Below are 13,175 nucleotides of genomic sequence, written 5' to 3'. Positions count from 1 at the left end.
TACATGTACAGAGGACAGGAATTATGGGAGTATGCACAGAGTATAAGCACATGTACAGAGGACAGGAGTGTACAGGGAGAATGCACAGAGCACAATGCACATGTACAGAGGACAGGAATGCACCGGGTGCATGCACAGAGTACAATGTACATGTACAGAGGACAGGAATGTACAAGGAGAATGCACAGAGTACAATGCACACACACAGAGGACAGCAATGTACCGGGGGCATGCACAAGGTACAGGGAACACCTAAAATAATGAACACTGTGGGGGAGAGAACCAAACTTTTTCAGCCAAATGAGATAAATCATTTTTAAAGAGAAGAATCAATGTTATTGGGGCTGGCCCCGTGGCCGAATGGTTAAGTTCGCGCGCTCCGCTGCAGGCGGCCCAGTGTTTCGTCAGTTCGAATCCTGGGCGCGGACATGGCACTGCTCATCAAACCACGCTGAGGCAGCGTCCCACATGCCACAACTAGAAGGACCCACAACTAAGAATATGCAACTATGTACCTGGGGGCTTTGGGGAGAAAAAGGAAAAAAATAAAATCTTTAAAAAAAAAAAAGAATCAATGTTATTACCTTCTTTAATTTCTGATTCTGTGGACATGTTGATTTTAAATCAGACATCAAATCACCTAATTTTACTTCCTTTCATCGTATAAGTAGTGAAAAAGAAATAGCAAGAAGACTGGAAAATACGATCATAGCTGAGAGACTGCAGCAATGTGACAGAGATTCGCAATAATAAAACAGAGGTAGACCCAGCTGTATGGAAGCCCATGAAGAGGCCAACATCTAATATTCAAGCCAAAACCAAAACCGTGAGGCAGCCTACGTAAAGACAACACACTCATCTGGTTTCATCATCTGGGACAAAATTCCCAAACTGCAACTCATATTAGCAATTTAATTTCCCATTCACTGAAAATGTTCACAAAATCTCAGAGTTGATAAGAAAGGCAAAATTAGAAAGCAAGACAATTCCAGGACATTGTTTATCATGCAACCAAACAGACTTTTCCAAAAGAGTAATAATGTCCACTGTATAAAACAAAGAAAATATTCCAAGGCCACCAAAAAATTAGAAATTTTGGAAAGACATAGGATCTTCCTTAATCACCAGGACATGGCAGGGAGCTAAGCACATTGAATGACAGACATGAAAAGCGTGAGACAGAGATCAAAACGCAGCAAGAAAGAGAGTGTTGGTGAGAGCTCACACCTCCTGCCAACACCGTTTCCCCCACCCCCAACCTCCACCACAGCCTTAGTATACTGTACTAGCCGCGTGGGCAGAAAAGTAAGACGGAATGTTTGGGAACAAGCATCTCCACTAGCCATTCTCAAAACTGCACTGTCTGCTGCTCTTACTGACCATTCTTACTGAGATGAATTTTTTGGTTGTCCCACTGGCCAACACTGAGGAACACTATAGGAAGCTGCTCTAAAAACTCTTTATTCTATTTACTGTCGGGACTTTGCCAAAGCTGTTTCCAACTTTATCACATAGTATCCATTTTATCAGGTCCTATGACTTTCCGAAGCAGTAGCATGTACTTTGTAACATGAGGCTGAACATGTTTCTCTTTTTGCACTGGCTAATAGGAAGCTCAGAAAACATCTGCAGGTCACTTTCAGCAAATTCAATTGCTCTCCAATATAAAAGCATTACTTGTATCCCTTTTCCCTTTACACATTCTCCTGATTTACTTAAAACAATAAACAGAAACGTATAATAGCTAATAGAAAAAATTTATTGAGTGTTTATTATTAGACATTCTAATGTCATGGCCTATCTACATGTCCCCTACCTTATGACTCCTTAAACCATAAGTATTCTTTAATATATATGCTAAATTTTATATATTTAGATTTTATATACTTAAGCATATTAAAATTTGTTTTTGGAAAGGTTAGGGTATGAAGAGACTGATGAGCGAACTGACAGATGGGTGGAGAAACAGATCAGTATCGCACATTTCTGTGGGGCTTTTCAACCAAATCATGGAGACCGGGCACTAATGATGGCGAATGGCTGAGGATGCGCGAGGTAGGACTTGGGATGTCCTGGGTTGCAGACCGGAGACTCTACATGGACGGCAGCTGTAGCTATGCTGGGCAACACAGAATAAGCAATACAAAAGCTTCCACACCCTGCGGTAGGAAGGCCACCTCCCACTACAGCATCTGATCCGTACCCCCAATTCGCCGTGTTTATAGGGCATATCCAAACCCTAACTGCAAACTCCAGCCCTTTGCAGGCTCAGAAGAAAAACCCCCGGATACGAAAAGACACAAGGCAGTGTCTGAACGCGCTGAGAGCCAGGGCAGCCCAGGCCAAGGGCAGCCGCACGCACGGAGCGGGGCGGAGGAAGCATCCACACGAGGCCACCTTCCCCCTCGAGTACGCACCCTGGACCAGGTCAAGGCGCTGTCATCTCTCCACTCGTTCTTCCTCTCCATCTTTCTCCACACAGCACACACACACAGCGGGCAGGGGGTTCCTGGCGACACCTGACAGCAGGTGCCCTGAGAATCGGGCTCTCGGCCGCAGCCAGGCTCAACGCGACAAACCACACGCAGTGTTCCTTCCTGCAGGTCGCTCCGGCTTCTGCCCACGGTCCTCGTTCTAAGAGGTTCTTGCAGGCTTGGTTACCCGGCCTTCAAACCGGAGGCTCGTTACAACGCACCGAATAGAGACGAGGATAGAGCTGCCCCGACAGAAGTGCCCCGCTCCCAGGAGCCGCCGCCGTCTTGCGGAGTCTGCAGCTGCCCTGGCGGCCCCGGCAGCCGGGAGCAGGCCCAGCAGGGGTGCCGGGCGCGGCCCAGCAGGCTTCCTCTCGCGGGCAGGGCGGCTACCTTCCAAAGCTGTGACGTTCTCACTATTAATAAAACATTAACACACCACCACCAAACTAAGAACTTCACTCTACAATTTTCCTTCAGATAATTAAAAATCTATCTACTATAAACATGGATGACACGTCATACTGTGTCCAAACCCACAGGATGTCAACACCAAGCGTGAACCCCAAGGTAAACCACGGAGTTCGGGTGATCAGGCACGGCGACGCAGCCTCATCCTTGGCGACAAATGTCCCACTCCAGTGGGTGACGTCGGTGATGCGGTGGCCGTGCACGTGTGGGTCAGGGGCACGTGGGACCGCTCCGTGCCTTTCTCTCAATTTTACTGTAAACCCAACTAACAGTGCTCTGAAAAGTACAGTTTTTAAAAACAATGATAAATAAAAACGAAAACAAAATGCACCTGCTATGGACTGTGAGGCTTAGGAAAGCTGACACTGAGCAGGGGTCCCCGTGATTGAGGGGCTGGGAGCGAGATGGCCTGAAGCCATAACAAGGACTCGGCGCGCCGCGGGCAGAACCTGCGCCTCCCGGGAGGGCCGGAGCGAGGCGAGCCCGGGCGCCCACAGCTCCCTCGCAGACAGTTCTCTGCGGCGCTCCACGAGCATGCACCAGCGGCACCCCACGCACTGCGGACTCCGCGGCGCGGGCAGACGCCACAGTCAGCGCAGGGGACCGCCACGCAAAGGCCCGACAGCCTGCGAGCCGGGCGCCGGCGCACGCGAAGAGGGGCGCAGGGCGCGGGCGCGCGGAGAGGAAGAGCGCATGGGTTGGGGAGGCCGGCGCGCGGAAGGGTGGCGGACGCGCGGAGGTGGAGGGGCGGGCACGCGGAGGGGGGCGAAGGCCAGGGTCGCGCGCAGAGGGGGAGGGTCCAAGGAGCTGTAATCAGTTAACCAGCGACGTCAGCAAATCTGGAACTGCTGCCTGTGCCGGCACTGTCCCAGGGGCCGCAGCCACAGCAGAGAACAGCCTCAAAGCCTGCCCTCAGGAAGCCCACATTCGGAGGAGACGTAAAACAGAAATATACTTAAGTAAAAACCAGTAGGATGTCAGATGACTGAAAACCGTGGCGAAGAGGACTGCAGCGGGGAGGGGGCGAGGCGCACCCGGGCAGGCTCGGTGGAGGGGCCCCTCTCCACGGCCCCCTCGGGTCCGGCAGGACCCCTCAGGGGACAACCAAGACTTCAGGAAGAGCGCCATTCCCGGCGCCCCCGAGAACAATGCTGTGTTGAACGCGGAAACCCCGCAGCCCCCCAGAAAGCTAACTGTGAAGATAACGCAGCTGCAGCGCAAGCCGAGGTTTTACTGTGCCACCTCTTTCAACTTCTTTGCTTCCTTTTTTCCTTTAGCCACTAAAATGAATCTGGAGACGAAGACAAGTTGTAAATACCCTCCCTCACTGGCACCTTGTCCCCGCTCACCTGGACCATGTTCCCTGGTGTGATAATAAACAGCCAGGCTGTCTCACTCCCGAGGGGCAGAGTGTCACAATCGCACCGTTTGCTTGAAGAATCTCGCCCACCAAGTAATTAGCCTAGAGGTCACCATCTGTCTCTAAGTCCTCATAAAACCGACCATATGTTGTTTTCATCAACGGCTAAACTAGAGCCACACACACTCCTCCCCAAGAAAAAGGCTACAAACCCATTTTCCTCCGGTGGAAGGGCTTTTGGGGGACACTTACCTCTCTATTACCACCACATTTTTTTTTAATTTTTATTTTCTTCTGTTCCTGCTTTGTCCATGTCTACCAATCCAAACAACCGTACCAATTCCTAGAAATGTCTGAAAGGCTTTTCCAGGAGACCTTGGGCGAACAGGCTTGGAGCCCCAGAATTCCAGCCAGTTCTGGGCTCGAACCCCGACCTGAGGAGAAATGCACACGAGCAAATGTCCCCGCAAACGAGTCTTCCTGTCTCCCCGCCCGCTGCACTGGGCAGTCCCCGTCATCAAACAGCAACTGTGCGTCAGAGGGACTCCGCTCCAAAGTCAGCGGCAACTATCAACGGATTTACATCATCATTTGAAACATGCAAAAGCTGTCATCTAATTCTATTTTGATTTATAAGGGCAAGAATTCCCAAACTTGGCGTTACTGTTCTTCTCCTTCTATGACTAAACAATCTTAATAAGAAGCAGCAGTACAAAATGTTACAGATTTTAGTTTGGTTTAGTTGATTTTTAAGCTCAATATGAATAAAAATTATCCAAAAAAATGTGTCCCTGGTTTAAAGTTCTACGGCAGGGAACACTAAAGCTAAAGATAAGAAGGTTTGAGTCTCTGGAAGAAGTGGGTCATTACCACCAGTGCTGAGGTCCCAAGAAACCAGTTCACCCACCGACCTCCCTTGCAACACGACAAATTCATCCTGCCCAGAGTCTCCAGGGTCAAGAGCAAACTTTATTTACAAAACTGGCCACAATTTCGTCATTTAAAAAAAGGCCAAGAGTTTCCTACGAGGCTAATGATTCCATTTGGCCTGGGAAAGTATTTGTTGACGTGAACGGTGCAAAGAAGAGAAATTTTAACTTTGTAGATCTCTTGACTCATTAATCCGTAAGTTAACCCCTGTCACCAAAATAATCAACCTCTCAGACCTTTAAAGGTTTCGCACATCGTATTTCACCTACTTACTGAACTTGAGCTGCATTTCTTTTTTCTAAACTTAGGAACTGTTAACCCTGGGCAGGGTTCCTCCTCACAGAGAGATTTTGTTAAAGGCTACCTTCCCATCTGCGCCAAGATGGTTTACCTTACTTACATGCATGTAAGACTAATTCTCATGAGATTGTTAACAGTTATCCCTCAGAGATCTTGAACATTCTCCCAGGGACCCCTTTAACTTAAGGTATTTCAGGACTAGATCTTATGACTGTTTCGAGTCTAAGAGGGTTGTCAATTGTTAGCCATTCATCAAGTGCCCCATCAAGATTTCTCCCCCTCGGGGGTGGGCTCCGTGGCCGAGTGGTTAACTTCGCGCACTCTGCTGCGGCGGCCCATGGTTCGGATCCTGGGCGCGGACATGGCACTGCTCGTCAGGCCACGCTGAGGCAGCGTCCCACATCCCACAACTAGAAGGACCTGCAACTAAGATATACAACTGTGTAAAGGGGGGTTTGGGGGCATAAAGCAGGGAAGAAAAAAAAAAAGAAGATTGGCAACAGTTGTTAGTTCAGGTGCCAATCTTTAAGAAAAAAAGATTTCTCCCCCTCCTCCTATGCCAATGTCCCAGCAAGTCAGAATTAAAAGAAACAGTAGTCGGGGGCTGGCCCCATGGCACAGTGGTTAAGTTTGGTGCATTCTGCTTCGATGGGCCCGGGTCCACAGGTTCAGATCTGGGGCGTGGACATACACCAGTCAGCCTCACTGTGGTGGTGACTCACATATAAAATAGATGAAGATTGGCACAGATGTTAGCTCAGAGCTCATCTTCTTCAGCAAAAAAAAAAAAAAAGAAAGAAAGAAAAAAGAAACAGGAGTGTGATCTAAGGACAGAGAGACAGAGGTAGCTCCCAATTCTGCCACCGCCTCATACCTTACTTTCAGCACTGGCTTCATCTTTTCTAAAATAAGAATGCCACTTCTCAGCCAGGGTAACTATGAATATTATGCGAAAGCAGGAAGGGTGCCTAGCAAGAAGCCTGACCCCAATGGACACACAACAAATAACAATGTTACTGAAGTTAGAGATTCTTGTGTCCAACGAAGCCTACTTTTTGTAATCCAGCTAAAATGGTCTTTGCCCACTTTCCAAAGCATTCAACTCCAGCTAAATAAAAAGAGTACCATGAAGATTAAGAGTTAGCTGAGTGAAGAGGACAGGGGCTGAATGTTCTGGACCAGAGGAGAAGCACAGGGCACGCAGGAGCTGAGAGGCGCAAGCAGTGCCAGGCTGGAGCATCGAGTGCCGAGTGGAGAGGGACAAAGCCAGGCTCACCAAAGCCACGGGGCAGAGCTTACAAATCCCCTTTTCAAAGACTATCTAGCAACACAGGGAAAAGCTCACTATTTGTAGTATTTTTTCAAACTGAAAAAATAAAGTATAAAATATGAAAAGGTGTGGATACATATATACAAATATTTGGAAGAAAAAACATGGAAAATGATTTTTAAATATAGAGATTGCAGTGATAATCACTACACACTCTATTTATATACAGATTTCCTCAATTTGGGGGATGATTCGAACACACGGCACACATCTATAATGGGGATGGGGTGCGTTTGTTGTTAAGGAGGAAAGAGCCCACGTCAGTCTCCCTCCCAGTGAGACTGAGACATGCTAATCTCTCCGATCAATCAAGGCTCTTCAGTACGCGTGTCTCTGAGACGTCTGGAAGCCCCAGTGACCCACGCCCGAGCTCCTCATCTTCTTCTCCTTGTCCTTACTAGGAGTCCGTGATCACTTGCTTGGTGATTGTATCACCCAGAGCCATCGGGGTTTATCCACGGGTTTCTTCAGGTTGAAAAGGAGGATCAGGAATAATATCAAACTCTTACCTATCTCAACTGATGAAAAAAATGTCCTTATGGTCTAAAATCTTTCTTTCTAAATAATCAGCACCTTGCACAATATCCACACAATATTCTGGGAACTTTTTCTCTCCCATTAGAAACTACAATATCAAGCTTGAATGTTGTATCCAACGTCATCCCTATCTGTCTTGAAAGAAAAGACACGTTATCTCATTTCTGCTCTGTCTCTGAAGGGCCGCTGTATTCTCTCACCTTCTGTATATCCACATTATTCACAAAATGACTCTTAAAAAGTCAAACAGCACTAATTATTCCTTTCTCCCTCAATTTATGTGCACCTATATACCTTCCAATGTCATTACACTTGCAAATTATTCAATTTACTCAAAATCAACCTGTAATGCTATAAAAGTTACTTAAAGTTGTACTGCCAAGTCTGCAATATCCAGGAATTTTGCCTTTTCTTAAAAAGGTAAATAGAAATAACAGCTGCACATGAAACAAATTAGATTATCTGAATACATTGATTATCTTTGATTATCTAGACATTCTGATTCAAAAAATGTCATGACTAACAATGATGTGTTTTTCCAGCAATAAGTCTTCTATCCCAGCATTCATGGAGATAGAAAACAATTGTTTTATATTCTGCTTTAAAATAAAAACCAAAACCTAAAACTCAATTAAAAAATAAATTCATCTTCTGTCTTTTTCACAATGTTATTAACACAGAAGAGAGAAGTGGTGTCATCCCCACTTATCCACCACAATGCTCACACATTTTATTTAAGTGTTGTGAAGTACCTGAAACTTCTCATCCAAAAGTTACTGACGTACTGAATTTAAAATGTTTACTGCCTTTAAAACGTTCCAAGAGGGGCCAGCCCAGTGTCACAGCGGTTTAGTTTGCACGTTCCGCTTCGGCAGCCCAGGGTTCACTGGTTCGGATCCCAGGTGTGGACATGGCACCACTTGTCGAGCCATGCTGTGGTAGCTGTCCCACATATAAAGTAGAGGAAGATGGGCACGGATGTTAGCTCAGGGCTAGTCTTCCTCAGCAAAAAGAGGAGGATTGGCAGGAGATGTCAGCTCAGGGCTAATCTTCCTCCAAAAAGAAAAAGAAAAAATTTCCAAGAGACTTGCCAACCAGAGTCCTTAATTTTTTCCCCCCTGAAACTCCAAGTCCCCTCATCATGTAGCTTCTCCCAGCCCAAAGGTCTCTGCTGGTATAAAATACCTACATTTCCCTCGAAGTATTGCTCCAAAATTGACCTCCGATGCATTACGTGATCATGACCTACCATTACGCAGGTGACGTGATTTGCCAAAATCCTTCTTGCCTGTGGGTGGCATTGGGCTCTGTTTATCCGGGGCCTGTACTACACCCAGTCACTGCTGTTTATCACATCCGACAGGAGTGTTAGGATGACAGACAGCAGACACGAGGAAGACTAAGGAAAACGGGAAGGCCCGGGAGAAGGAAGAGAAGTAATGTCACCTGGCCCTTAGGAGCCCGTCTGCCTCAACTCAAGCCCAGCTCCACTAGAACTGACTGTGTCAACTTTGAGCGGCTTCACCACTTTGAGAATCAGTTCCCAGCGCTAGAAATGGAGATGCTCATACAGCTAATTCTTAAGGTGTTTGTGAAGATAAAAAAAATAATCAAAAGCGGTAACTGCTGCAGCCCTCCGTGCAATGCCTGGTCCACAGTAAACAATCATCATTAGCTATTTTCAGAGACCTGTGTACCAACTCAGGAACTAAGAATGCCCTGAGAGATTCAAGATGATTAATTATACCTTTTTGAGGAGCTGGCTGCATTCCATCAGATCACAAGATTTAACGCACATCTTGTTTTCTGGCACTTGTTAATTCTGGAGAGTTAATTAGAAAATGAAATTCACTTCAGGACAGAAATGCAACAGCTATGCAGAGTTAATCAATTATGCAAAGCTGTGTGGTCTGGAGGCAGCCCCAGGCCCCACTGAACCTCCCCTGAGACCTGAACTTGGAACAGGAGCCAGAAACCCCATCACCTTCATCCCTGCAGAGCCACCCCACCTGTGAAGGAGGGGCACTCACTCCCCTCAGATGCCTACACTTCAAGAGGAAATAATCCTGGAATTATACTCACTTTATCTCCTCAAAAATGAATTCTCCTCTTAGCTCTTTCCCAAATAATAGCCCTGGACTTTTTTCCCTTCCTTCCACCAGTGTTTATTAGCATTTATTATAAGCCAAACTCAGTGCTGGGCTTTGGGGACAGGATGCAAACAGAACAGTCACAGGCCCCACCCTTTCTGAAAGCTGAGAAGAGTTACCCTTTATTTAGGAAACCCACACCCAGTGGATTTGAGTTTTTCAGCATTCACTGCAGTGGCCTGTGATGCTATGTGGAACAGACAGGACCGCGGAGCTGGAGGATGAAGCAAGCACTGACTGAAGGGTCCTCAGGGCCTACTGCATCCAACAGAGAAACAAAACTATGCCTCCACCCATACCGGAACATTCTTCCCAGCTCTGCCCTGAGTGAGGGAACGCGCTCTTTGTATGTACCCGCTCGGCTATGGAAGAAAGAGCAAATGGTTTCTGGTGCCCTTCTCTCAGGGGGCAGTGCCACCTCCTTCCTTCCAGACCCACACAAGCTCTCACCCCATCCCAAGTCCTCCTCTGACCACTTCAGGAATCCTTTCCTCTAACCTGAGTATGGCACTTCCTTAAGGCACACCACCCCCGAGGCACAGCAGCTGAAAGCTTCTGGAGGGTAAGGGGGGTCGCTTTTCACCTGTGTACGCCCCTCAGCACCCACCACACTGCCCCGTGTTCTCTCCCCCATAAATATCCCCGATGTGGCTACGAACGTAGAGGAGTAAGGACACAGGTGCTGGGTGAAGTAAGTGGGGTGGCGGGCAGCTGGCCTCCACACAAAGCTGCTGAAGCAGAACCTCTGCGGCCCCGGCTCCCAGAAGGGGCACTGTCAACTGCCACACAACACCCACCCGGTTCTGCATTCCCAGGGCACCCACGCTGGTCCTGTCCCTCCACACTCCCGGCTTTCTCCTGGGCTTCTCCAGCATCCTCACACAAGTTCCTCCTCCTGCGTCAGAATCCCCGTACACTCAGAGGACAGAACAGACTCTCAGCTGCACAGGCCTTGCCCGAGTGCGGCACTTCACTCGGACCAGGAGCAAGTGAAATGTCTGCAGCCCTGGACCAAGGAACGAGCTGAGGAAGGTTAATACCACGCCAAGCACCTGTGCGGAAAGGAGTCACAGCTCGTTCAAAAGAGACAGAGGGAGAGTGCAGAGGAAAAGAATGTTTAACCAAAGCCCAGAGCTCCAGTTTCTGTTAAATTTTATTTTGTTAACCATTTCTTTGAAATAACATTGTTAATAGTTTTCCCACTAAAACTCTAAGATAACACAAGGACAAGAAAACTGCATTACAAGAACAGACGCGGACACTCCAGCTCTGCCCCAGCTCTGCCTCCCCACAGCCGAGCCAGCCCTCCAGAAGCCTCTCCAACCCAGCCATCTCACACAGTGGGGGGCAATGCGGAGGCTCATCTGTGGAATGCAAAGCTCCCAGGTTACGTTTATTCAAGTCACAGCTTCATAAACAATATGAAGGACATGAGGAAAAAGCAACAGAAAACCAGCAAATAATTTGGTGGCAATTTTTTTTTTTAACATTGGTACCTGAACTAACAACTGTTGGCAATCTTCTTTTTTTTTTCCTTTTTCTCCCCCAGCCCCCCAGTACATAGTTGCATATTCTTAGGTGTGGGTCCTTCTAGTTGTGGCATGTGGGACGCCGCCTCAACACGGCCTGATGAGCAGTGCCATGTCCGCGCCCAGGATCCAAACCGGCAAAACCCTGGGCTGCAGAAGGTGGAGCGCACGAACTTCACCACTCAGCCATGGGGCTGGCCCCTGGTTGCAATTATTATGTGAAATTTTCTGTGAGAATTTATGTGAAAATTTTCACACATTTGTATTTCGATGCCAAAGATTTTTTTTTTAAATGTACAGATCCAAAAGGATGTTTAAATCATCCTTTAAAAGAATTTATATGCATATACGATGGGTGGCTAGGATATCTGCTTTGCGACATTTTAACAGTATATGACAGCATTTTTTTCCATTAGTAATTCTCTCCAGGTTTTTGTCGAGAAAAAAAACTTTTACTATGTGCCTGGAGAAAACAGAAATACCAGTTGAAACAAAAATTTCCTTTACTCTGTTTAAGAAAAATAAGCTCTTGCCTATCACAATTGTAAACATACACATTTAGATGTAGGTTTTACATGCAGAAGTCTGAGAGATTATTGTAGGTGGTGACCGCCTGCTAGGGTCCGGTGAGTGCAAATGGGGGCGGATGATGCTGGCCGCACAGACAAGCCCACCTGACCCCACAAAACAGTGCACAGACATATCACCTGACCCTCACTGCTGGGTTCCAGCAAGGCCGAGCATCCAGCTGACCTCTTTTACTCTGATGCAAACTGTGGAAAGATTTCGAGGGTCAAATTATCCTGTGCTCAGACTTCGGGGCAGGCTGGCAGCCCCCTTGTGCTTCAGCCTTCCTGCACAGAGTAGTCGGGGAGAGCACAGCCACCCAACCTGGAGAAGCTGCCCGGAGCCAAGTCAGGGAGAGGAGGAGAGCAGACACCAGCACACCAAGACGGTGGCCATAAAGGCCAAGATGAGTAACACTGGAGGACAAACAATTAAAAGAAAACTAGAAATAATGTCTGTAATTCCTTTGTGAATAAATTGAGTTATTTGATTTTAAAGCGAAACCACAGAATTTTTAATACTGTAATAGGAAAGCCTATTTTTCAATTGAAAACAGGAGAAACCTGCCACTGAAGAACACTTACAATGTCAGTCAGCTGGGACAGGCAGAGAAAGGACTTCCTCTCTGTTGCCTGGGCAGGACTGCGGAGGAGGACAAAGCCGGCCTCATCTCATTCCTGGAGGTTTTCTCCAGCTGTAACTTCTGTGGAGCACAAGAGACTCCAGCTAGATCTCTTTCTCTTCTCCTCCACTCCCTCCTACTGGGGTCAAAGTTACTCACTTCAATCTGGAAGCACAGCCCATCATTAGAAACCCCAGAGCCAAGAAAATGCACCTGGAACCACTGGTTGGGCCTGAGAGGCCCCCCACACTCTGATATACAGCCAAGTACTCATTTGGGGGAACTCCTCCTGATTTGGCTCTCATTTGCTAAGATTTGTGCAGAATAAATGATGACCAAAAAGATATTTTAATAACAGAAACATGGACACTACAGAGAGGAGAATGCCTTTCTGAGAACATGGGGAAGCCCCAGTTGAGGGCTGGTGGCGTGGCCGGAACATCGTTCTTGCGGATCCACCTCGGAACGCCATCATTTGTCTCTGTTTCACCTGTGTAACCAAGTTGATTATCACTGCAGATGTGAAAATGTGTAATCAGAGTCAGGAAAGCTGAAAATCACCCTCAGGAAATTCTACACCTCAGCACTTTCTAAACTCCCCTGCCTTCTGTGCGACTCAGTGCTTTTCTCCTCGTTCTTCTATCTTCATCTTTACTGCTAATCCCTCTGTAGGGTATTAATTACTCTGTCACAATTACATTACTCCACAAACAAGGTCAAGACAATACAATAAAGTCCAAAATGGATTAACTTTGTATTAACTTACTATATTGTAATTGCATCATTAGCACATATTCTGCTGCACATTAAAAAGAAAAAGGTAATTCCTTCCCTTTGTCTTCAGCTCCACTGACCTTCTGATTTTTTAAAAAAACAGTAGAAATATTTCCAAGTAACCTGTACAGCCA

The 13,175-nt window shown here is 47.0% G+C and overlaps 1 protein-coding gene across 2 annotated transcripts in view; it reads right to left on the bottom strand.

Annotated features, from left to right (window-relative positions):
- Positions 1 to 13,175, bottom strand: part of TSPAN5 (tetraspanin 5) — a 152,734-nt gene that overhangs the window by 78,636 nt on the left and 60,923 nt on the right. Inside the window, exon 1 of one of the 2 annotated variants that reach the window (XM_046657130.1) lies at positions 2,418 to 2,719. The exons of the other annotated variant lie outside the window; for it this stretch is intronic. Within the exon in view, the coding sequence (XP_046513086.1) occupies positions 2,418 to 2,468 (51 nt within the window). The 5' untranslated portion in view covers positions 2,469 to 2,719. Of the gene's footprint in view, positions 1 to 2,417; positions 2,720 to 13,175 lie in introns of those variants that run through there. 2 annotated transcript variants of the gene reach the window in all.

Source organism: Equus quagga, chromosome 3 (genome assembly GCF_021613505.1).
Source record: "Equus quagga isolate Etosha38 chromosome 3, UCLA_HA_Equagga_1.0, whole genome shotgun sequence".
In the NCBI taxonomy this organism is placed as follows: Eukaryota; Metazoa; Chordata; class Mammalia; order Perissodactyla; family Equidae; genus Equus; species Equus quagga.
This window is presented reverse-complemented; position numbering and strand designations above follow the sequence as displayed.